General features: G+C 42.2%; 1 protein-coding gene across 1 annotated transcript; it reads left to right on the forward strand.

Moving 5' to 3' along the window:
* The first annotated feature begins 280 nt into the window (after window positions 1-280).
* timm50 (translocase of inner mitochondrial membrane 50 homolog (S. cerevisiae)) lies at window positions 281-23,417 on the forward strand. Its single transcript, XM_030777368.1, has 11 exons — window positions 281-493; window positions 1,763-1,925; window positions 2,677-2,708; window positions 11,081-11,102; window positions 15,568-15,626; window positions 15,799-15,918; window positions 16,978-17,082; window positions 18,136-18,234; window positions 21,680-21,836; window positions 22,148-22,254; window positions 22,464-23,417. Exons 1-11 carry the CDS (start codon window positions 281-283, stop codon window positions 22,557-22,559), a joined length of 1,173 nt encoding a protein of 390 aa, XP_030633228.1. The 3' UTR covers window positions 22,560-23,417.
* Window positions 23,418-26,539: the final 3,122 nt, after the last annotated feature.

A 26,539-nucleotide genomic window follows, 5' to 3' on the forward strand; every position in this document is an offset into this window, starting at 1 on the left:
GAGAAAAAATAAATAAATAATTGTTCGGTGGTGATGTAACTTTAAGGGATGTTTGGGGCATTTGCCCTCACATATCATGGCCACTTTGAGTTGTTCTCGAAGGTCAACGTAATTTTTTTTTTGATTGGGAGATCTCTTTGTACCCGCCTCTCTACGGTTTGCGTAGCATTTTGGAGAACTGCTATTGCTGATATTCTCTGTCAATCAAAATAAAGTTAGCCAATCAAACTCGTTTGTCCTTTTCACTCGCGTAACAGCGACAGCCAGCATTACATTCAAGATGTCGGCGGTGTCCATGTACCCCATGTGTGTCCGGGCGAGCCGGGGCCTCCTCAAGCTGAGGAACGGATTCCAAGGCACGTCAACTCCTGCAGTGTTAGATTTAGTTAGGACGCTTTCTACAGAACGGGCGGCAGGAGGAGAAACTAGTGCCACGGGGGGATTAGCTCAAGCAATTTTGCAAGAAAGACTTCAACAGCAACAGAAGAGTCAGGTAGGTGACTAGCCTGACAAGTAAAACTAGCTCTTGTCGTCTGATATATACCCTCTGTCTATCTTGTTTTAACTGCATCCAGATTTGTTTTAAGTTGAACACCATTTTAGAGTACGACATGCAATTAATCAATTAATTTCTTCAGCCAGTTCGAGTGCTGTGTCATGTCGTTGACGGTTGGGATTGGTAACAGAATGAATGAACTATCAACCGCCTCCTAGCTTTCACGTTGGTAGAGGTTGGTCAGTGTCTTCAGCAGTTGTTAGGTAGTTATGAAGTCGTGATTTGGATAAGTTACTGGAATCGAAAGAAAACGATGTGTTGTCATAGGTTTAAATATGTATAATTAAGTAATAGTTTTTTGTCCAGCAAGTTTAACATACCGTTTAGTTGGTAACATTAGTGACGTAAGCTTCGGGAAATAAGGACAGACAGTTCTGCCTGAGATTTATCCTTCCTTCATTGACTGCCTTTCTAAAGTGTGCAATTGTTCTTGAATTTGCGATATTGATGTAAATAGAGCTTAACGTCAGTTACTTGGAGACCGTTGACACTAAATCATACCATCATATCATATCAGCTGCTCAAACAAGTGAACGATGATTGACAGTCTTGGTTGGACGTTTCGTTCTCCTAAATTAGACCTCACAGTACAGGACTTGCTTATTCGAACGGTGTCCAGCCTGATGCGCTCTGAAACAAGATTTTATCGTTTTCTTACGCTCGTGTCTAATCACTACGGGAGTGACAAATAATGCTACAGTCTGGACTGCGTAACTGTCTCTGATTAATAACTGTGTGTGAGCCCTCTCCTTGATTTGATGTCCTCAAACTCATAAATACAGCAGATATGCTTCAAGGATTTTGTTCATGCTTGAAGGTCAAAAAGACCTCTAGTTCTTCTTTTTTTTTTCTTTTTTTTTTAGGTGATATGTGAAAGAACCTAGTTACTGTAGTGAACTGTATTTGTATTGCCTCACTGCACACTTTCATGCTTAAAATGAGCTTTTGGCATAGATGTTGTGTTTGAAGATCTGTCATTACTGTTTACTTCATCCATTCAGACACTAATGTAACTGTAGTCCATTTCAGACCACTGTTGAATCTTGGCAGGATTTTTTTTTTTTTGCACAATTACAAATCCTTTAAGTTCATTGTGAATTTGAACAGAGAATTCACTGTGCACTGAATTTCAGTTCATTTGGAGGGAGTAAATTTGCTGTGTCTGAAGCTGTTTTGTGTGTGTCACTGTCTTATGTTTGTTCACAGGGTCAGCCCCCTCCAGCAGGGGAGGGAGGTCCTGAGAAGAAACAAGATAATGAGGGTGAGGATAAGAAACAGAAGGAGAACACGGCATACGCCAAAAAAATGGTCCTCCGGTTAGCAGGGCTCATGGGACTCGGAGGTGCTGTGGGCATGGTGTACATATTTGGTAAGTTTACCCATATCCTAAAAGTTGGCTTCTGCAGAGCTAGAACACAGTGGGCTGGATTACAGTCAAATTTCCCAGAGGAATTTTCAGTTTAGATGTTTGGAGTTATTGGATTTATTTATTGGATTTATTTGTTTGAATTATTGGATTGATTACTTTAGAATTGTTGTATTCATTTAGTTTTAATAATTAGTTTATTTGTATTCTGGATGATTTGAAATAGTGAAAGAAGTTGCATGGAAAGAGGTCAATACTGTATCAGGCTCTGTACTGAATAACAGTGTGTAGTACCTGACTGACTGTGGGAAGTTTGTTGTTGATGGTGTTTGATGTTGTTCTATTCCAACAATGGAGTATGATCACATTAAAGTAGCTTCAGCTCTGACTCAGGGTTTGTTTGTTTTTTTTCTGGGGATTTGGGTTTAGATGGGCTTTTAGACTTTTCTGATGCTGAAATGAAAGTAGGACTTCTGTGAAATTTAATGGCATGGTATTCTTGTTGTTTAATATGCTCAGTGTAATAGCTTTTTGAAATGATCATCAGGATAATTTGGACAATGTTTTGATGCTGGTATAACAAACATTTAATGTCTTAACTTAATCTCCTTCAGAGACCTTGGTAACCAGTGTTATTTAGATGTAATTGATCAAAAACAGCAAGAGACAACTAAACTTTCAACAGCTCACTTCTGTGACTTAGTTAACTTTTTTTATCCTTCTTTTGTTTTGTTTTGGGTTTTTTTGTCCTCAGGTAGCAATTCTGTGGATGAACAAGGAAATAAGGTAGGTGCATTTTAATCATTTTACCAACTGAACAGTGTTAATGAGATTGCTTTTGTCTGTATAAGATGACATTTCAAGAAGGGTCCGGAATGAGCACTTTGTAATCAAATTAGTGACCTAAGTTTCTGTTCATACAAGAGCACCTGTTTAATAACCTTAAAGACTAGTTTATGAGAGTCAGTGTGCAGTTGCACTGGACAGTCTATCTACAGAGTAACATTATGAGCTGTTAACCACACCATAGACAGCTTTTTTCCAGTTTTTCCTCACTGAACTTTTCTCAGACTTCAAAAATGTAACCAAAAGATTCACTGGTATTAATGTTGTTGTTGTTGTTGCTATCATGATTTAGCTTAGAGTGACTAAACAGATCACTGAAAAGATCAGGGTTTTTTGGAGTCCACTGAGTGTGATCGCTAAGTTTCAAAATGTAAAATACTTTGAAACGTTAGCATTGTCAACTGTAAACACTTATGGAGCATGACTGGGCCTCTCATGCTGCAGTAGTCAGTCTAACCATGCAGCCGCCAGTCACAACAACTCTGGCACACTTCATCACCTACTCGCTGTCCCCGGAAGTGTGAACGCAGTGGATATCTTTGCATCAGTGGGCATACTTCACGCGTAGATGTGACCCGTGCAGAAGATTTTAGATGTCGTTGAAGAGTTACTGCCTCCCACAGGGCCAGAAGTCTGTCTGTCATGTCATTTCTCTCTAATTGAGATGCGTGAGAAGGCTGTGGCATCAAAGAGCACACTTTTTGCACTTCTGCTGGGAAAGAATGAAGTCATTAGACCATATTGCACCTGGTGCTGTTCACAGGACACACTTCACAGGTAGCTGAGAGACCTGTGGGGACATATGCGGAGTGTGCCAGCCTTCTTGGTGCTAGATTACACAGCATCCTTCCTCGGAGTTGAAGACATGTGCTCCTTGGCTACTGTAATTGAGAGACGCGAGAGTTTTTGTGGAAGTGTGACCTCCTTCCTGTTCTTGTAATTGCTTCCTTTTGGGAAGACCTCCTATTACCCTTTTTCGTGTCACTTATCCGTGGCTTGGCCTATCCATGATTTGCTACGTGTAACTCACAGTGAAAACTCCTTAGTCATGTTCAATGAGAATAGATTGGCTTAAATATTGATGAGAAGTCATTTTAGACAGAGTAAGATCTGGGCCAGGCTGGGCCATTGAACCATCGTTTGTATACGGCAGGTGAATAATGAGTCTCCTTGAGGTTAGAGCATTTGGATATTGAGTAGGTGTGGCTGATTACGTTTTAGTTTGTCAAAGTAACTAGATCATTGGCAGACGTTTGGCATGTGCCAGGGGATTTGAATGTGTGCTTTTATTGGAGCTGTCTAATTCAAAGTGGCCCACTTATCACACCTCTGACTCCATGGGAGATCCTCTCTCTCTAAATGACCTTAGCGATACTCCGCTCCGGAGGAGACACTTCACAAGTAAATGAGATGCTATGGCATACGTGCGTCGGAACTGAAAGTCTTCTCGGCGTTTATTCAGACACCTCGGACATCTTAATTGGAGGGTCCGTACTAATTAAAGGTGTTATACGTGGCGTTACTGTGAGTGGGAACAGAACATTCATCCTGTTCCCAGACTACGGCTTCATCTCGTGAATTAGTCCTGAAGTCTGGTCTTGCATTGAATTGCAGTAAATTAAGAAGAGTTGCTTTATGACCCAAACGATTCATGCGACCAACAATGGAACAAGTATGCTTTCCTAGACAACATGGTAACCTTGGTTCAATAACTCGTGTCATATATCTTTGCTCTTTTACTAAAACATGATCTTTTTTTGCTCAGCCCATCAATAAGCTGCATGTTGGTGCTAGCCTTGAGCTCAGGGACTAAAAGAGCCTGATAGCCTTGTCGACTGTTTGGTTTTGCATGTCCTGTTAGACATTTCTGATCTACAGTGTCCCTTCATTCACTTTGAGATGTGAACTGTTGCTTAGAATTATCAAGGAATTTTAGGCATGCCACTCAATCAGATTCATAAACAAACTAAGGCCCATTAATATGATGTTTATACTGATCATGTTTACAGCAAAATTTCCTGTGCTTTCACTATGTATAACATATATTCATTTTGAAAAAGTATGAAAAATCATTAAATCAGTTTACTGAAAATTAAGGCCTTAAATGGTATTTTAAAAGTCCTAAATACAATTCCCAGAGCTCTTAAATATTTTCCTTATCATTATAACCTTATAATGACCTCACAGGAACAAAAATTGACAGTAAATGAAGTAGGGATTTGTTAAGATATGGGAAAATACACATTTTCAAAAAAAGAAAGGCTGAATGAGAAAGACTCTCCGATGTGGTTGCGTGCTGTTGTCAGAAACAGCAGAGAAGCCCACTGGACAGTCTGTAAGAAATCACGATGCACTATAGGTGCTTGACAGCAAAGTGTCTATTGTGAATTTCTGTGCTAATGCTAACACAGTAGAGGTAGAGGAGTTCTCTCCTATCAAGACTAACTTTATTGCCTAAAAGTGGCCTTAACCTGTCATTAAAAAAGCATTCAGTTTACTCATACCTGCAAATACCTTGTATTCATACTCAAAACAAGTAATGTAGCTTTATAACTTTTGTGGTAGATGCACTCGTAAGTTTATGGGTACATGGCTCAGGATCTGGACTCATTAGAGGCGTTTGTGGGAGCTCAGTATTACGGCACACTTTCTCAGGTCTCTGTGATCCCTCACGTGCCCAAGCTTTGGGGTGTGCCTTCAGTAAGGTGGTCTCTTCAAAGGGCAGAGAACTGGTGAGAACTTACTTTTCATCTTTGGATCTAAGCTAAGCAAGACTTCAAAGGACACATTTTTCACAGTTCTCAGGTGAGATGGGAGTTTTCACCTTGGCCAGGCCTCACTGAGAAGGGCACACTTCTCAGGTTTCTGTGAAATGCAGCGTGTGTCAGGACAAGAGAGAGCTCGCGTTAGTGAAGTCCGTCACTTCAAAGAAAACCATGTTCCCTTCCTTTTTTCGGTGTGATATTGTTCACTTCTGTTGCTTAAGGACCCTTTTCAAAGGGCACACTTCCTAGGCAGCTGAGACTTTGCAGGGGACACACATGCAGGTTAACAGGCCTCTTGCGCTTGTTTCCACACCCTGTTCTCTTGGTTGAGGATGTTTGCTGATTGGAGGACCTGAGGTGCCAAACAGTGAGAGGGGGAATTGGACTCTGTTCCCATGTCTATAGAATCCTCTTAGGCACACTTTCATGTCTCTCACCTGTCCAGGGACAGTTTGGATCAAACCAGTGTAAAGTGGCTTTAATGATAAATCAACAATTACAATAACATTACAATGCTATTTTTTGTACCTGAAGTCATGTATAATGTTAATTATGTTTAATTACTTGAAGAAACTGTTGAACAGAGACATTGCACTTTTGTGTTGATACTGGCGTTGTAGTACAGATCTGAGACTTGTAGCCACACATTAGTCATTTAGTGGGCCAAGCTCTTCCTCGCCACTAAGCACACCCGTGGTTATTCTCAGTGACTCGTCATTGCACACTTCTTTAATATGAGTAAAGTCATTTTTGGTAGTTCAGAAGGTTTTGCCTTTTCTTAGTGGGAAAATGTGAACATCCCAGGTATTTAAGATCGTGGAGCCGTCCACTGTGTGTTTATGTGCCAGAGTTGTGCATCTGGTGAAGTGTTTTTTTTGACGGCACACTTATCTCACCTCTGGCTTACTGCGGGAGATCCTGTTTAAAACGTGTAATCCAAAACTGTAGCTGACTTGAAAGGGCACACTTCTCAGGTAATTGAGACGGAATTGAGGAGCTATACATGGAGTGTGCCCAGGCTTTTGGTGCTTGTTCACACACTTCGTGTCTATGATTGGACAGCTTTGGCTAGTTTAAGTCCTTGAGGTGTCATGATGAGAGAGTAGACAGGACTGTGTTCCCATCTTTAATGAGTGATGTGGTCAGGTTTAGCTTATCAGAGGATCGTGCAATTGTAACTGCAGTGTGTAATTGTTTCACAGAACTTTTCAGCAAGTGGCTAAACAGAACACTAATTGAACAGAACAGAAACAGTAAGAGAACACATTTTTTTTTACCACTCACAAACACATCATCAACATTCTTTTTATGGCTTTCTATATCCCTAATAATTATTTCCTTAATTAATTTTTGCCTTTCCAGTTCTGTTTGCCTCTGTCAGAACCCTTAGTTAGAACGACTGGTTTCATTTTGGAGATCTTCCTTTCCGTTTGTTCTTGCCTTCAGATGTCTACACAGAGGCACTAAACATTTCTAGGGCACACCTCTCCAACAGCTGCACAGAATTTGACCTGTTCTTTGAATGTCCTTGCACTTCTGGGTGTAGTTCCTTCAAAGGGAAGACTCCTCTACACTTCTGATCGTCCTGTTCAGCCTTTTGATCCAGGCTGACTTGAAAGGGAGTTCTTCACAGGTAGCTGAGACCTCAGCAGGGGACAAATGAGGAGTGTGCCAGGCTGCTTGGTGTTAAGTAGGGCCCTCGCAGTGTATTGTAAGACCTGCGCTAACTGGAGATCTTGAAGTTACATCTTGAGAACAGGAACTGAGTTTTCTACTGTCAACCAGGATTGGATAGCATTTGTCAAGGTTTTGATTGAAGCCTTGGAGTGTTTTGTTGGCTTGAAACAATAAAAGAGAACTTTGAGATTTATTTATGAAAATTGGAACATGATATGATCCCATGTCCATGTGTGAGTGTGAGTTTTCAATAACACAGTCTGCTTCCCTTTTCTCATACTTTTGGAAATGTGTGTTGTCTGTACGACTCACTGTTGTGTTCTTTCAGTATTTTTCACTCAGTAGAGGCTTGTCATATCCATTCTGCGCCACATCTCTGAAACCTGTTTTTCTGTGTGTGTTCAGCCAGTCTTTTAGAGGTCTTTTAACCGGGGACTCAAAACACACTGTACACTCTGGCTGTGCATTCACACTGGAAGTGGCACGAGCATCAAAGCGACCAGAAAGTCATTCATTTTCTATGTGAGCCAGCGTCTCTCAGTGGCGCGGTTTGGGCGTCAGAATAAAGTTGAAGTTTGGTTATGGTATTGAGCTATGACGCGGTTTAGCGGCAACCAGTCGGAAATCAGAAATGCTCCACACTAGAGAATCCTAGAGAACACAACCATGTAAACTTTTGTGCCCACCAAACATTAGTTCCCAAGCACAATGGAGGAGAGTTTGATCATTGCCATGGCAGGTTGAAATTTGACTTAACATCATCAGCATCATAGCATTTAGCATCAACCCAAAATTCACACCACACAAATGGCTTTTAATTAGTTTATTTCCTTAATTTATTTTGTTACCAAACATGTAATTATAATAGTTCATTTCCTTCTTCGATCGATTTCTCACCTTCACATTTAAAAGATTTCATGAGGTTAACTTATACCCTACTTGTGGTTAGTTGGGACAAAGATACCGGTTGACATGTTGTTTGCCTTGCAGCTTCTTTAAAAAAGTTTGCAAGACCAAGCAACCCGAACGAACTTGTAACCACCTATTTCATCTGCGTCAGAGCATCCAAAGCATTCAACATTATTGTTGGCAGGAATTTTAACAGTCTCGCTGCTCCCAGTGTGAACGTACAGTGACAGAAACAACATTCAACAACGTAGAGGCAGGCCCAGTAATCTCTTATCAGTACATGTGAACTCTTGTGTTGCTTTTTATGCCTGCTTGCTGTGAATGAGTGTTGTGAGCCATGGAGAAGCGCTTGTAGAGTTAAACAAAATAATGTGAACGGATTCTTTAGCATATGTTTTATCTCATGTGTTCCCTTTTAGTAGCCTTTTTTGGTTATTGAGTCATAAGTCTTTGTGGTTATAGTTTTATTCATGTGAGGAAAGTGTAAGAGATTTAAAAACATTTGTCAAAGACACATTAGCAAGCTCTGAGTAAATCCTTTGTCTGTTTGACAGTATTAGGATGGACTTAAGACTCAGCATAGCTTACCAAAGTGTTCTCCAGGAAAATGACGTGTTTATTTCTCAGCTTCCCCACAGTATCCTCAGTCAGCGAGAAAGTTCCTTTGTGTCACCAGATGAGGGAGTACATGGTTTACAGTTACTCTGTCTGAGCTTGGTTTTACATGTTTTATTTTGTCCCACAGGGGGCAGAGTTACCCTCTGTTTTACTATGATAGGTCAATGGCTCTTTTTGGGGGGGTGGGGGGGGGAGTTGTTTGTTTGTTTGTTTTTTCCCTAAAACTTCTGTTTCTTTAGTATCAAATTTTCTGCGTAGAAATAGGAAACATTTTAAATGAATTTCAGAATTTTAGAGATCCTCCCCATTGCCATTGACAGCAAAGAGCATTATACCACTATCAGACTTGGCGGTCGAAGACTGTTTTTTGATCTGGTCTTTGAATTACCTGCTTTCTCTACTGACATCAAATGAGGTAGTTATGCTAATACCAAATGGACTGGTATTGTCTTTGGCTTTAGTTTTCAATCTCAGAATGCAAGATTCTACTGATAGTTACAGGTCATTATTGAGACTCTATGAAAAGCCTTTGCTACACAAGCTTTATCAATAGAGGGCACTATAGAGTTGTATTTTTTCCAGTTGTTGCCAAAAAGACATGAACTGTAGATGATTACAGTAGGGTACATGACAGGCCTTCAGGGAGGACCAGCTCCACCCCCTTTTCAGTCCTCAGTGGGCCCCAGCTGGCAGCATGTGGTCATCCTGTCCCATTCGGGACAAGCAAACCTCCAGGTGGGCTTTGCCCAGCTGGCAGATGCATGTGAATATTCATTAGCTGAGAGGTGAATACAGCAGGCGATTGGTGGGCTGGTTGTGTGCGCATTAAGAAGCGTCACTGGTGAGGGGTGGAAAGGGAGGAGTTAAAGGGGAGATCTATCGCCCCTATTCTGTTTTTTAAAATATAAAATTCAGAATTTCTTAAAATAAATTGATCATACAAGCAGAGTGTTTTTCATGGCGTTTGGAGCAGGCAGCCAGCGCTGCCAAAATGTTTACCATTGTGTGTGTGAGAGCGCGGGCCAGAGTAAGCTTGATGACGTTTTACTCCATCTAACAGCCAAGGAAACAAAGTCAACGGAAAAAATATATATAAATACAAAAATTACGCTTGGTTGTATGTCCTCAGTGTAGCACACAGTGCCGCGTACTGATACAGATGTGATGAAGGTACTGATGTGGAGGTGGAGTGACACAATGCGTGCTTAGTCCGGTTAAGCCCAGAGTGCATGTAAAGTGGTATATGAGTGTCTTCTACAAATGCTGAGCTCATGCGGTTAAAGTCAAGCCTCTGGATCTTCATTATATATGTCAAGTCTTCCGGTCATATGAAACTATAAGAGCCAGTACTAACAGCTGCGTGCGTATGATGGTGACCATCAGACGATATCCAGGCTGTATATCACAGCATCTTTCTCAGTTGCCAGTCGTATCTGACATCTACATGCCATGCTAACATATATCTGACTTACACCCATTTTGAGATCCAACCGAGATCCAACGCTCAGGTATATGTCGGATGTATGTCGGAGAATGGCTACATTTAAATTTACATGACAAAAATTGAACAACATTGTACTGTTTTAGCATTGCAGCTTGAATAAAATGCTGTGCATTGAGCTTGTCTGGGTTTTGTGTTTATTGGTTTATATGAGCTATAGTACCTAGCTACAATCTTCTGGCAATTATTTGGCAACATAATAGTATACATAGTCAGAATGTAACATACATGTGAACAGTTGGGTTTTACAGCTATTTATTTACGTAATAAACATCCAGCTATTTTTACTCAGATGTCAAATATGGTCTGAAAAATCTGGAAATTTGAGTCAGGAAAAGTACGGAACTTTGAAATGGAAAATGAGTAGGAACCCTGCAAAAAAATAAATAAATTGCATGGACATCAGATGTACCTGTATGGTTGTAACAATGTTAAAAAGAAACTTTGGCATTTTTTTCCATTCCATCTGAATGGAATAAGGTCTGTGCTATGGTAAGCTCTGTTAGCCTCAGCTGTTGGGGTTCTGCAGTAAATGATCCGTGATTGTTCAGTGACTGCGTTTTGAAGTTCAGAGAAATGGTTCTGACAAATTAGATCTTTGATCTCTGACACACTAATACTGATTCATAAGTATGAGATAAGTAGATGAAGAAAGACCTGAACCTGACCTATATCCTGCAAAATGGCCTTTTCCATTGGTAACATTAATAAAACTGGCACCTTTTGCCTTTGGGGTTTAAAAAAAAAAGCAGCATTATCAGTTTATAGACCCATACGTGCACATGTGTGTTTGTGTGTCTCTACTAACCCTGTTTCTTTTCTGTTTGGTCTTTTTCTTACAGATTCCAGACGAATTTGATAATGGTAAGTCTTGCTCTTTATCTTACACCTGTCAGCAACACCCTGTGGGTAATTTCTAATTAACAGGTTATTGAAACTGCTGATAAGGACTGGACACGTATTAACTGATGACAGGCATTCGGATGACTACAGTCATTGTGACTTTGCGTCATCTGCTTAGCTTATTCCGCAGAGCTCAGGTTGTCTGATTTTCCTGGTGACCAGTTTTATTGACAAACGTCCAATAATGTTGAGCTGTTTAGGTCACTGCGAAGAAACTCTGTAGTGGGGAGGGAGTGTAATGGTTTTGTACCAAAATCAAAAACTGTAGTTCTGTAGTGCTTGGTTTGGTTCACGGTATGAGTCAGGTGAACCATGGATTTTTTTGTTTTGTTTTATTTTGTTTTTTTTACCTTAGCTCAGCAGCTTTTTCCCCAAGCTTGATGCTAAATCCCAAGGAATACATACCCTTAGTGTAGGAGAACTTTCCACTGTTCATGGTTTTGATCATTAAGAATGGCCTGTCATAACTCGAAGCTGGCTCTTTTTCTTTCTCACAGTAAGAAAATACATCCACCATGCTCATCATGCTCTAACTGAGCAGACAATTTCCCTCATTCTCTTAGAGAAGAGCCTAAAATTAACTGTTGTTCAAAGTTGCTCAAGTTTAAGTTTCTGACACCTGTTTCTAACAGAACCTTGAAATATGATGTGCCGAAGATTAGTTCTCATTCCCATTTGTTGAAGAGCTGTGAAGCTGTATATTCTAAATTTGTTCATTTTGTGTTAAAGTTCTATAAGCCTAAGTCAAAAAGAAAGAAAAACATGAACATAAATTTGTTGGTTCAGTTTCTGTCGTTAGTTCAAGTTGCATTCACGACAGATCGGGATACAATCCGAAGTGGGAATAGGTTCAACCATTACCACTTTTGTCCTGAGGCCTGTTAGAGAATAACTTTAGATGAATGTTTAGATAAACTGAACTTGATTTCCAAAGAATCCCAGCTCTGATGTACAAAGAGTTAGAAGTTCAGAACACCCTCTGTGAGCACTAGGTTAGTACTCTAAACCTAAAATGTTATCTGGGGGAAGAGAATGTGGAGCTTCGGCCTTCCCTGCATTGAGGCTGTGTCTGGGCTGCGTGAGTGTTTGTTCTCCTGTCAGTATGGACGGGCCGATGATGGATATGAGGGGCCACGGCCCCTCGCCCAACGCCCGATGCCAGCGGATGCCAACTGGCTCTGCTTTAAGGCACAGACTGGCAAATGTTTTATGGCTCTTTACCCCCTTTCTCACGCGCCTTACAGCTATCAGTCATTCTCTCTACCTCTGCTTAGCCTGCAACCCATTATGTCTCGTATTCAAACTTATTTTGCCTTTTTTGTTTTCGTCCATGTGTGCAGCTTGGCTGTGTTTGCTGAGCGAGAACATGTTGCCCTTTCGCATGCTGATGAAACGCCAGGTCAGACAGGAACCCGGTTCTGCTCAGCATAGTCACGCCACTCGAGAGCCAGCTGTACCTCTTTTCGTCAATTCGATGGAAAACGAGATAGCAGGCCGTCTGTGCTCTGAGGCCATTAAGCAGTCGCTTCGGTGCTTTAATAATTACGTAATTAATTCCACGTGCTCCCCGAACCCCCCTCTCTCCTCGTCTCCCTCAGACGATTAATTACCTCTGAGTCCAGAACTGCCGTCCAACGCTAAAGCACCTACAGCGTTTAATGCCAATAACGTGGAGCAATGATTACTTTAGGGACCCCAGCGAAAAAACCCGTTCCCTCAGGGGAGTGGAGAAAGGGCTTCCTTTCTCTTCATCCCATGCGTTCACCCTCCCTCATGCAGCAGAAGGCTAGCAGGGGGACGCAGCCCAGACCTTTCACCAGAGCTGTCCTCAGGGGAAAAAGATGAGGAGAGCTGTTAAGCAAACAGTCCTGCTTCACCAAAAAGAAAATTCTTGATACTCTGCCAACTGATGGCATGTGGCATGTCATTGAGGCCTACATCCATATATCCTATATTGTCCTCTCAGCTTTCTGCAGGAATCACTGAAATAGTATAAAGTGTTGAGCTTCATACTGTCGCCTTTTGCCTCTAGCCCACCGGTCTATGTTATGATTTCCCTGGGTTCATCATCAGTTCCTTCTTTTTTTTTTTTATTATGGTTTAATAATTGTTGGCTTTATCGTATTCTTTGATTTGTAATCTAAGTCTGCGTTATGTTTTAAAGTAATACACTGTTGGCACTGTTTGTGCATCTGTAGTACTGTTAAACTGTGACTTGGCATCATGACTCATAACTAAAGGGGAATTTAGATTGAACATCAAAGTGGTTTCAGGAGGAAACTGTGAGTCTGTTGGGGTTTTAAAATTGGAGGATCCGGCGCTAGATCTGAAAAGAAATTCAAACGTTTCTCTGAAAAACCTGCAACTTGTTTGTTAAGAAAACATTTGTTTAAAGTACGCTGGCCTTAGAAAAGATAAATTTTAGTCTACGTCAGTTTGTTCCACAATTCTTGACAGCCCGTAGGATTCTTCTTGCACATTCTCTCCAACATAGACATACAGAAGAACATAGACAAGAACTTTACGACAGACGTTTACCATCAGGCAGACAGTGACAGGGTGGTCAAACAGGTAACAGTGAGCTCAGAGTCTGTACTGCTTGACTGTGCGACGCTCACATGCTTGTGTGCATGTGTGTTTGCATGCGTGCACTTGTGTGTGTTTGAGGGTGCACTACGGTCCTAGTACTCTGAGCTGAGGGGGAGCTGAGGGGTGGAGTAGGGTGTACCTCCTGTTAGTACCTCACAGAGAGAGGGAGGCCATACCTACTGGCCATTTTTCACGGCTGAAGAAAGGACCGACTGACAGTGTGCAAGGGCGGGGGGGAGAGAGACTGAGCGAGCGAGTGAGAGAAGGAGAAAAGCAAAAGCTCCCTGAAAGAAAGGAATAGGAGAAGAAAGGCAATTGAGTAATAATGGCCTTTGGCAAACTAGCAGAGCATATGCTACCCCAGTTCAGGATTAAAGGAGGCTTTTGTTGAACCCAGAGTCCCAGCTATCGATCTTCTCACTCCCTCCTGCCGGTGCTTCAGTGGTCCTCCCTCCAGAGAGCAGCAGACCCCTCTGTGGAGCAACAATGGCCCAGTTCTCCATTACAGTAACAAACAAGGTTAGGACGAGAGGCTCTTCAAAGTGGACTCAGTTGTTTTTGCTCAAGCCCTTTCGTCTCCCTTGTCTCCTCCGATCAGTTGTAGTAACGCTCCCTTCAACAGTCTGTCTTTTGTGGTGACCGGTTTCACTTGCCAATCAAGACCCTTTGAGGCAGCGGTTCGCCTTTCATGCTGAAGATGCAGCCAGATTCTTTGAGCCTGCTGTGGTGTACACATGAATAGCATGGTTGTACTGGTTCTGATGTTTAATGGTAGTAAGATCAGAAATAACCACATGATGACCCATTTTTATTTCAGAAGGGAAAGTGTAAGTTATTTCATTTGTATTTACCCACTAGGTTTCAGACCCAGTCATGATGCTAACAGACAACATATGATCACTCAGTCTTCCTGCCTTCCTTTTCCATATGATCACATTCATCTTCATCTCCACCAGCACCAGAGCAAAACACTCATTCTTACACCTCCCAGCCCCACTCTTACACCTCCCATCACACACACACACACACACAAACATGAATGCACGTACGCACTCACACACCCTCATTATCCAGTTTCACCACCACTATCTCTACGTTCCCTTGAAAAACTGACTTTATTTCACTTCCTAGTCCCAAGAGGGTATTTTGTCATCAAGGAGGCTGGATACAGCCACACTCTCCCTGAAAGAGTGCAAGAACTCCTCCCAACACCAAAGTAATCCTGTGTGTGTGTGTTTGGGTGGGGGGTCTCAGTGGAGAGGGTGCTTAACCAGTTTGTATTGTCCACGTCTGCCCCCTCCTCATGCCCAGTCCCTGCTGTTGTTAATGAGGGGGCCCCTTGGCAGGATGGCTGCTTAAACAGACGCAGAGCGGGTCAGGCAGGAGGCCCTCTCCAGCCTCTCCCTGTCGCCACGTTATCTGCTCCCTCCACAACCTAAAGCGGCAGCCTGGCATCTGCCACGTGTCGGGAACTCGAGACGGCGAGTGGTAACGCGCCTGGTCTAAGATGTCAAGTGTGGAACGAGTCGAGCGTTCTGTGATACTGTAAAGTTTGCTGTCCGCTGTCCATTGTTCATACGTTTTGATTCAGTGTTGGTAGGGAAATGTTTGAAATTTGCCTTTGATTTGGTGCTCATCGTGTGTTTAGACAGATGGGGGACATGCACAAAATGAACTGTTTATATCCAACATGTAAGTTGGAAGAGTGTACTTCAAACATAAAGTTGTAGCTCGCAATGGAGAAAAATTGCGTGGTTCTCTTGGTAAAATAGTCGTGATTTTCCGATTCTTTTTGAATATCCCTCTATGTCTACATCAAACTCAATCTCTCCTCCAGATGCCCCGGTCATCCAGCAAGTCAAGAGAACTATCAAATACTTCCAAGATTATAGACAGGTGAGACACACAGCTCTAACACCATTTTAAGTTTTAAACAAATGCTCTCGAGGTGTATTGTACAATCCCACACTTCGACACTCACAAATACCACAATAAATGATTCGATGAATCAGTGTCTTTCTTTCACTTCCTCTCTCTATTTTCATTCTTTCTCCTTCCTCCTCTCCAGATGATCATTGAACCCACAAGCCCAAAGCTTCTCCCCGACCCCCTGAAGGAGCCATATTACCAGCCCCCCTATACCCTTGTGCTAGAGCTCACTGATGTCCTCTTACATCCGGAGTGGTCGGTATGTGTGTTCAGTGACTTAAAACCACATAAAATATCACAGCTTGCTCGGTTAGGATTGCCTTATTTTCAGTTAGTGTTACAATGGCAGTGAGAAAACTGAAAACTGAGAATAAAAATCTCAATGGAAAATCTTTATCTCGTCTTCCCTCACTGAGCATATGAAGCCATCTGGACACTACACTTGGGGGCGTGGGAGGGTGGATGTTGTTCAGCACATGTTTGTATAGTCTACCTGTAACCCCTCCCTCCCCCCTGTTTCACTCTCCCCACCTGGCCAGCTGTGCTTTAGAGAGCCACGCGCAGGTGACAGGTGGGCCACTGCCCAGGTGTAACCAGACACCCACGCAGGCAACCTGTTGCTCTGCCTGGTTTTGATGCTTTGATTTTTTTTTTTCTTTGTCCCGTGGCCTTTTAAGAGAAGCTTTGTGACAAGACAGTTTTGAGCCAAACTGTGTCCTCTTAACTGCTACACCCACTCAACCACACACATTTCCCATTTTGCCTCCAGTGAAACTGCACACACTCTTTTAACAGAAACAAAAACTAAAGCAGTCGTTAATCTTAGGTTTGGGTTAAGTCTGCACATCGGAGTGAAAAGAGGGAACTGATAACTGTCTGTGTAGTAGAAAACACATTCACAGAACTCTGGCATCTTGTTTTTTCTTTTGAAAGATCATACTTGACTTCAATGTGAATAACCCATACTGTGGTTTCTGTGAAACTCACACTGAACCTTGTCCTAGAATGCAGAACTTTCTAGAAAAAGGGACTATTGTCCATGCAGAGATGAATTCAGTCAAAGATATGGTTTTAATCTATAATCTTAAAGAAGCATACCTACATACAATGAAAATTGATATATGTTTAGTTGATATGATAATGTGTGTTTGTCTGTCAGGTCCTGTGTCTGCCAAAATGAATAAATGTAAATGTAAGGTAACGTAAATGTGTTTTTTATGTGTGATGTGTATTCAGCCAGTGCAGTTGTCTTATGCATCAACTTTAACAACATCAGCAACAACCAAAAAACAGCCAACCCATTTCCGTTTCTTTACAGTTGTCCACAGGTTGGCGTTTTAAGAAGAGGCCGGGCATTGACTACCTGTTCCAGCAGCTGGCACCACTCTACGAAATAGTCATTTTCACCTCAGAAACGGGCATGGTAAGTGTCACGCAAACTCACTCTGCGCTGCTGCATGTGTAGACACTCAGAGAAACTGGATTACGGGCTTTGTTTACAGTAATAGTCACCTGTAACTGTCCGCAGGTGTTTTTCGTGTTATCTGTAGAACTACTGTGAAACTTTGACAATAGTTTAGGAATGACTGTCAGTGTTTTGGGTACAGTGGCACACCTACAGCCCTGTCAGTCTGCCAACAAACAAACAGAGAGACGGCTGTATCAGCCAGTCATAGCACCTGTTTATCAGGCCATTACATAAGTTCACCTGCACCAAACAAAAGGCTCTCTGCTAATCTACATGCATCTCAGTCTGTTATCGGCTCTTCTGTCTCTCTCGTAAAGCTTGATCTGTTTTGTTGGTGTTGGTATTCTTCTTATTGTTTTTGTTGTGGTTGTCACTCCAGGAATGCTTGGCCCTGTTGTGTTTGAATCAACTGAGAATTAATTGTATAGACCCAAAAGGCGTTTGTGTTGCAGCTTAGCTTTGGAGATCACAATGGCCCTTATTTTTCAAGACATTGAAATGCAAATAAGCCAGTTCTAATTAGGCTTTTCTCCTCTCCCTTTCTCTGTTGAAATAAGTTCTGTTGTGTTTTACCTTTACCTGTTGCAGCCCTCTGATTAGTGTTTTGTGTAAGCCTGACCTAATGTGTGTTTTTGGACTCCACAGCACATTCCAGCTGTATTTCATTCTCTGTTCATCTGAATTCATTCCCATTGTGCAGCACAGGTTCACACAGCACTTTCAGCCACCAGAAATAATGCCGATCTGCTATCTACTACTGTGGTCATAATCACTAAGATCAGTTTAATGATCTTCAGATAAAGGACTTTTTTCCAAGTTGGGTAGTTTACTAATGTAAAGTATGTTTAGAAAGTGTGTTTATTTTAAGCAATTGACTAAAATAGAATGTGTAATCTCTTGATGTCCTGCTCAACTGCAAACCCGTCATAAACTGTGTGTTATTGACAAAACAAGTGACAAATCATGAGTGAAGAAGTGACATTAGCGTATATATTTGTGTGTGGACAGACAGCGTACCCCCTGATTGACAACATCGACCCTCAGGGCTTTGTCATGTACCGCCTCTTCCGGGACGCCACACGCTACATGGAAGGTCATCACGTAAAGGTAGGCCTGCTCTGTCAGTCAGCTCTCATCTCAAACCCACTCTCTGTGTCTGTCTTATGCATATATAACCTGTGCACATAGCACAAGAAATCAGAAACTTCCACAGCCTAGTGTTAGTAGGCCACAGTCTTTATGTTTAGTTTTTCTGCAGTACATGCTTCTTATGTAAAAGAACACAAAGGCCTTGCTTTTTCATAATCAGTCATTTCAATACTTTAACTCCATGGTTACGCAGTGCTGATAACACTAAACGTCCCCACTTGGTCTCCTCGATGTTAAACTGAATTTGGCTCAGTGTTAAAGCTTTTCCATGTTGTTTCTCTCCCTTCAAAAACCAGTGCAAGAGAGACGCCCCCCCCCCCCCTCCTAATTCCTTCATGACCTGAGTGCCACAATGGCGAGATGCCCCCTGTGTCTTTGCTCCATGCAGCCCTTCTGCTCCTCCATTGATTTTCCCCTCTTGCTCCCTCCGTCCCTATTCTTCTGTCTTTTTCTCCACCGCCCTGACGACAAAAGCAATTTCTTCCCCTCCTTTCCTCCTCCTCCTCCTCTCTCCCCCCTTCTTTTTTTGGGCCTCATTAACCTTCTGCCTCTCTGTTGTACTTCGTTAGGCAACGACTCTCTTTTGCTTTTCTTCCTGTTGTTTTTTTTTTTTTTCCAAGCTCCTGCTTTATCATTTTAATTATTAAAATGAAATTAAATGCATTGCTTAGTCTCATACACAAGCCTACCACTCAATATTTGTTCTTGAAGACCCAAATGTCAAGAAGAAGCCTGTGAACGATAAAACTTCTTCAGATGTTTATGGCTATGTTCAGCTCTCATTTGCTATGGAAACATTCTCCATTATCACATGGGATTGGTGGTCTTTGTGAGCAGTGTGAGATATGATGATTAAGAAGGCGCCTCCTTTAAAGTGATGCATCATATGTCTTAAGATAGTTGGCCAGAATAATTATTAGAGGTCACTTCTTTCCTTGTTATTTACTCTCTATTAAAATGGTTATTCATCACAAGGACTAAAGGACTATGAAGTATTGATGAGTGTAATGTGCTACCCTTCTGTGGCGTGTATTTGACGTTTAGTAGTTAGCTCATGGCCCTGACTCTTACAGTACACACATGATGGACTGAAATGACAGGCCAGCTGCACATAGTGTTTTACTCAGAGAGTTCAGGTTTACTTCAGACACAGTAATGGATTGGTTGTTGTGTTTGTTAAAGTGAGTTTGTGAAAGTGATATTTGACCCCAGTTGTGAATGTGAGAGCTGCTCTTTGAATGTGACAGGTATGGTGAGAGGGGCTAACAGAGTCTGTCTGCGTGGCGTGACACACATAATACACTCGGTCTGTCTGACGACTCTCAGTTCTGATCTTATGGAGAGTCAGAGGGTTTGTGTGCCCGTGCTCGTGTCTGTGTGCCCGTGTCCGTGTTAGAGTTGTTTCAGGAGGACCAAAGATCCACATCACTGGAAATCAACCCATTTAACACGAGAATAAGATAAGCAATGACCGATATAACCAGGCTTTTTTTTTTCGTCTTTTCCCTGTCAAGCTCATGACTGATTTTGTTCTGTTACTTCAGTTGTTCGGACCACAGAGATGAGACTATGTGTGTGTATTCCACTATGTTTGTACATATCAATGCATAGATAGGTCCATGTCTCCTTACTGGACACATTTCAGAAGCGCCTGCGTAGCCTTGCACCCCCCCCCCCCCCCCTCTGTCCAGTCTGCTTTCTTTTCACTACTTCCCTCCCTCGCGCTCTCTCTCTCTCCTTTGCTATGTCTTTCTCTCTCCACCCTCCGTCACCTCCCATCTGGCTCAGCAGCAAGAAATGAGGGAAAGTGGAAAAGACAGAGTGATGTGGGAGGGGGCATTTAGAATTATCACACGTTTACTTTTTATTTATTATATTATTTTTATTATCGGTCTATTCATTTATTTATTATTTATGTTGGCGCTGCAAAAAAAACAAGTAAACAAACAAAACAAAAACCCCTTTATAACAATAACAAATAACTTATGAAAGGAAACTTGCAGTGAGGTTGCGTTTTATGTCATGCCCAGTTACCAGGCCATCAGATTTGGCATGTTAGCGCTGAATAGCATGCTTTCAGCAGTCTGCCTGCTTTTTCATTCAACGGGCTACTCATGACGTTTGTAACCATACAGCTATGACACCAGTAGATTTCATGCCCCCCTCAGCTCTCTCTTGTCCCCTTAGAGTCCCTCTGCACTGCTGTGAGGGGTGTGTGTTGGGGTGTGTGTGTGGGGGGGTGGGGGGGGGGGGGGGGGGGGGACACTAACAGGTGTTGTGCATTTGGCGCGTGCTTTGGACACACGCTTTCTCTGGCTCGTGCTCCTGTTCCTCACCTTGGGAATAGAGGGACTGTCTAACAGGGCAACCTGATCCACCAGTGCTACGCCCACTTTAGACAGCACAGACACTCAGACACATGGCATAAAGGCAGCAGCTCTAACAGGCTCACATGTCACAAATAGATCGTGTTTTTATGTTATCTGTGAGCTGTGTAGCTACTCCACACACTGCCACACACATCTGTAATACTAATTCGTTTACATACACATTCACATATATGCTGACACACACACACACGCATTCTCTGTCATACTCTCTCTCTGTCACACTCTCACTCACACACGTGTGTGTGTGTCCCCTCATAGGTTCAGGCATTTCCTAGAGGGAAGGCAGATGGGGGTAATTTATTGTGATTGCCACAGAGCGCGCGTGTGTGTGTATGGGGATGTGTGGATGTGTCCTCAGGGGTTTTCCCTTCTGGCCCCCTCCCTTTCTCCCTTTCCCCCTCGTGGCCTTTTTTTTCAGCACCTCAGGGGGATCCAGATGACCTCAGTGATAGAGAGAGAGAGAGCAGCGTCTCTGTCCATCTGCTCCCAGGGCCTACCACTGAGACAGCTGGCCTACGAAAACTCTGCTTATACATGTTTATGTGTGTGTGTGTTTGTTTTTGGAGGATTGGGTGTTAAACACTTTTTGTAGTTCTCTGCAGGTGAGGAGGTGTGAACGTGGTTCATGTCCATGTCAGCAAAGAGATTGTGGACTTTTTGGGGGGTTGCCCTGGCTATTTTGTGTGAACACAGAGTACAATATCTTCAGTACTATCAGAAGGATTTTACCCCAAAGATTGTCACAGCAGCATTAAAACAAAGCTATAACTGACTGATTATTTCGCCTCTGCATTGTCACTCTTTTAGTAATCACCTATAGTTAGTAATGGTGTTGTCACTTCACTTTGCAGAATACAAAATATGTAAATTGATGCTTGTGTAAAAACTGCTTCTGTGTTACTTCTCTCTCATCCCTTCCCTTTCCACTCTGTTACCTGTATGAACTGTAATTCACTCAGTGTATATCACCAGTTGCTTGTTCTGAGCGTAACCCAGCGATTGTTGGTCTGCAGGATGTGTCGTGCCTGAACAGAGATACGGCGAAGGTGATTGTGGTGGACTGCAAACGTGAGGCGTTCAGCCTGCAGCCCTTCAATGGTATGGCACTACGCAAGTGGGACGGCAACTCAGACGACCGCACGCTCTACGACCTGGCTGCCTTCCTTAAGAGTGGGTCTCTCAATTGATCTGTGTGCTTTGTGTGTGTGTGTGTGTGTGTGTGTGTGTGTGTGTGTTTGAGCCCAAAACCCCTGGAAAAAATCTCAGAGAGTGATTTTGTGAGAGCGCTGTTTTGTCTGAAGCATAATGCTCAGTTTACATGCTCCTTCCTCTCTGTCAGTAATCCCCATCCAGTCATGTAGAATAAGACGTTGTGAGGGCTCACTGGGAGAGAGCAAGGGATTGCTTTGCACGGGGTTTTATTGGAATTCTAAGAAGAGCAATATACATTTTGTGTGTGTGTGTGTGTCTGTCTTCTGCAGCCATAGCCATTAGTGGTGTGGAGGATGTACGTACGGTGCTGGAAAACTACGCCCATGAGGATGATCCCATTGAGGCCTTCAAACGTAGACAAGCACAGCTTGCATTGGTATACACTACTCTACCATTATACCATTCCCAAAACATTTACATTTCACGTTACTCTTCACTACTCTACCATCACACCATTCCCACCAAAACATATACATTTTACAGTCTTAGTCATTTATAATTTCCATATTAATTTTGACTGGTGCTTGCTTTGTTTGTGTGTGAATTTGTGTGTGTGAATTTGTGTGTGTGTGTGTATGTCTGCAGGAAGAAGAGCAGAGGTTGGCAGAACTGGCCCAACAGAAGAAACAGGGTTTGTCCTTAGGCTCCATCGCTGGCCGTTTCTGGTCCCGATCAAAGTAGCAGTGAAAGACCCTCTCATCGCTCCCACCAATCGCAGTCCACCACCGAACAGTGATCAGCCAATGGGAACAAGCCCCATGGTCATTTTCAGGTGGGCGATGTATCTGGACACAAGGGAGGGAGGGGACAAAGTGGGCAGGCATCGCTTTTGGGCAAGCATTCAGTTAGCTCCACTGGACTGTCACATCAACCATATGTTTTTGAGTGGTGGGGGTGATGAGGAGCCTTGCTCTAAAATTTACGATTGGTACCGCTTGTGTTGGCGAAGGCACTTCCTGGACTGCAGAAGCACAGACAATGATGACCAGTGCCCTTGTTAAATCTCATTTGTTGTCCTCTGTTGTCAATCATGTCCTCAAAGTGTTCTGAGGAGGGAAACATGCCCTACTTGGACCAATCCCATTCCACTGCTCGACTCTCCTCCACTCCTCAGATCTCCTGAGACAAACTTTGTCCTGGCAACCACAACATGCACTTGGAAAATGGACTCTGACCTGATCTGGTCTCACGCATAGACCAATGACAGACTGTCCGGAAGCGACAGCCCTAGTTTAGAGAATGACCCTAAAACTTGCGTCGCACTTTGACTCCAGACGAGATTGTGCTTGCCTCTCTCCTCAGGGAGAACTGGTTATGTCAGCTGGAGCCACAGAAAAGCCTGTGCTATGACCGCAGGGTTCACGGGGAGGGGAGTGACATATCAAGTCAAGAGAAGCAGAGCAAACAGAGATTGAGCAGGTGCCACCTCTGTGTAAAGTTGCCTGATATGGCTCCTGTTATATGAACACTGTGCTTGTTGAATGTTCTGTGAAATGCATTTGACGTGTCCCTTCCAAATGATCTCAAATAAACAAAAATGATGTAGAAGCTCTTTAAATGCATTGGAATGTTGTTGTTGACGATGTCATAATGGGTAACGCACTCAATCAGTGGTGAAAAACAAGAATATATATCCAGTCCAAAGGATGCTCAGGAATGGAGCTGTAAAACATCTCAATGGGCCAACAGAGTTCCTGTATAAAACCATTACAAAGTTGTAAATTAATTTCAGAGAACATATAGATAAATTAAAGAGGATGTGGATTTGATCTGCAAATCTGATCATTTTAAGGTTTTTCTCCTTTTAACACATGCTGTAACACCATTTAGCTACAGTTATGTTTCTCAGCAAGGATATTGAATGTTTTCTGTAAAATATTTTTGGAACAGAAAGAGAGATCCCACAAACAAATGGCAGACTTGGAGTTCTGAGTCAATGATCATCAGAAGTCGTCAGGAGCTTCCAAGAAAGGTCAATGTCCGTGGCTCATTTATTGGCATTGGTCTTTATTGTGCCAAATACTCGTATCCTTATGACTTAACATTTTCTGAATCGTGAGCGGGCCTTCAAAACCTTGACCTTGAAACACTGCACACGCAAAATTACGGCTTGCTTTTTAGTATCTGACTTAACACACTACAACACACCAGTAAACGCATTTGATCCATTTGAGCAAAACATTAGAAATCAAATTAAGATGACGGGAAAGGGGAAAAGGCATTGATATATGTTTAATCGTGTGTGTGTGTGTGTGTTTTAACTGCTCGACAGATGTTTTTCAAATGAAGACAGTCATCAAAAAAGTCAGTGCTGAAGAAAAAGGAGTAATACTTGAAACCAGTGGATAATCAGACATGTCGCTGAAATGACAGTAAAATGCTTAACACTGAACGTTAGCCGCACTGTTTACTGACGCTTTTGGACAACTTTAATACACCTTACTGAATGATCGTAACGGGCTCTCGAGTATCACCTTAAGCATTCGAGTAATTCAACTACTAACTGTTAAGGTAATCATATAGTCTTTACTTTTTCATTTTACACTTGAGAATATAAAAAAACGTAAAAGCATTAACATTATAGATCTTTTTTGGCAAAACGATTTTTTCTACAATGTTCAACACAAGAAATATCATTGCGGTCTGATACAAATATTTGCTAACTTTGTAATGCTCTACAGTTAAGGAACTTGTATGGTTGTCAGATCTGTAAAAGATGCATCATGTCCTTTCCACCATTCTCCCGAACACCGAAGTATAGACGTTTGTCGCTTTTGACCTACCCAAAACTCTCGAAAAATTCCCCGTAACAATGCGGATTTCAAGATAATAGTTCTGAGCGAAAGGTATAAGAGCTACCACTTAATGGCAAGAGGAGGCCAAATATTGCTCACCTTGCCGTTTGATGACCTTGCACATAATGGTAGGACTACACATCTGGTGACGCAATTAACAAGAAGGAACAGATTTTTAGGTGTCGAACTTTTGCTTTATTTAACTACCACTCCGTTTTCCACAAGGACACGTGCCATAGCCTCAGTATCGACGATTTAAACTGTGTAAGGTTTGTCCAGCCACGTACTGTACGCTTTTAAAAGCAAATTTGCATTTAGTTATGTGTGTATATATATATATATATATATATATATATATATATATATATATATATATATATATATATATATATATATATATATATATAATGCTTATAAACGTTGGAATGTACTGTATATTACGAACTTTTGAGCCGTTTTATCCGTCTTCAGAAATTAGTGTCTAACGTCTGTAGAGGCTGTTATATTTTCAAACTGACCTCCAAATATTAGTCATAGACGATCAAAAAGTCATTTGCCTGCACATAACGTATGTTCAGATACACCCATTACACTAGCTCCATTCAAGTCATAAGTTCCTCACATTAGTCGGTTTACTGTCGCACGCAAATATAGTTGGTCCGCAGTGAGTTCCGGGCATAACCATTTAATTCAATCCATGACCACGACTGAGTTCGTGTGCTGTGTCTCTATATGTTTTTAGACATATAACTGGTCATGAGAAACAAAGTTCATTGGTCAAGCTGCAAAAGGCAGCGTGTCATTTCAGCAACCAACCAATTGTTGGTCGAAGGTGTGAACAAAAGTCAGGTGAAAAAAGTGTCACCTTGAATGGAATGCACGTGGCAGAGGGCGTGGGAATTAGTCTGTCTCTGGGCCCCGGAGTGTCGCACACTTAACACCTTAGCACAGCGCACAAATTCACATTTATGTACGGATCGTGCCTTCTCGCCACTGACTAACACTTCTCCCAAAGTTCTCGCCGCGTGCGCCCGTTTGTGCTGACCTTTATCCTCCTGCTCCTCCCAAAACTGACACCAAGGCACAGGCATTCGCCCAGATGTAGGCCACGTGGATTGACAAACACAATGGATCGAATGGATGCCAAAATGTGTTTATTTTTAGGATATTTAAGTGTGTTGTTTATGATGAATTTGTGGCTATTAAAGGTTTGCTGTTCTGTGAGTGTAAATTCTTGTGGACATCAACCTATGTGAGTCATCATTGATTTGGCACATTCTATGCTTCAGTCTGCAAACATTAGAATCTTACCATACGTATGTTCGATTGTGACAGATGGTTATCGATTTATTTAATTATGCCTTCCCTTCGTCGCATTCCTCTTGTGACCTGGCACCATCCGTACGTCACACCTGCTCTTTCCTCGAGCGCACATCGGTCTATCAGCTGTGGAAATCGAACTGCTCAAGCAGACAGACGCCAAATGTAGAAATCGTTTCATATTACCCGTTACTGTAATATCTTGGTGAATCCAATCCAAAATCAGTCCTTTTAAAAACGACTTGTTAAGATTGTCACTTTATCACATAGGCCTATTATTTGTAAGTTATAAGTTGTTACATATAAGTTGCTCTTGTTTAGCTACTTCACATGCTATCATTAAGCAATATTTTAGTTTTAGACTGCAACTTCTCTTTCAAAATCACGAAACTAAATCTATTCATGTCCTTTCAAGTGTAGTCATAACATGCTGTGATAGTAAAACTGCACAAGCCGCAGTGTTTCGGATGAAGCAATCATCAAGACTGGCAAAACGAAACGACATGATCGGTTATGGGGATTTTCATTGTTTATACAAAGGATAAC

Source organism: Chanos chanos, chromosome 6 (assembly GCF_902362185.1).
Source record: "Chanos chanos chromosome 6, fChaCha1.1, whole genome shotgun sequence".
NCBI classification, from domain to species: Eukaryota; Metazoa; Chordata; class Actinopteri; order Gonorynchiformes; family Chanidae; genus Chanos; species Chanos chanos.

Excerpts from the sequence above, each read along its gene's own strand:
- timm50 (XM_030777368.1), top strand. The coding sequence starts at position 281 with ATGTCGGCGGTGTCCATGTACCCCATGTGTGTCCGGGCGAGCCGGGGC. Across the intron at positions 15,627-15,798 it reads ACTTCCAAGATTATAGACAG|ATGATCATTGAACCCACAAG; the intron begins GTGAGACACACA and ends CCTCCTCTCCAG. Across the intron at positions 22,255-22,463 it reads GACAAGCACAGCTTGCATTG|GAAGAAGAGCAGAGGTTGGC; the intron begins GTATACACTACT and ends GTATGTCTGCAG.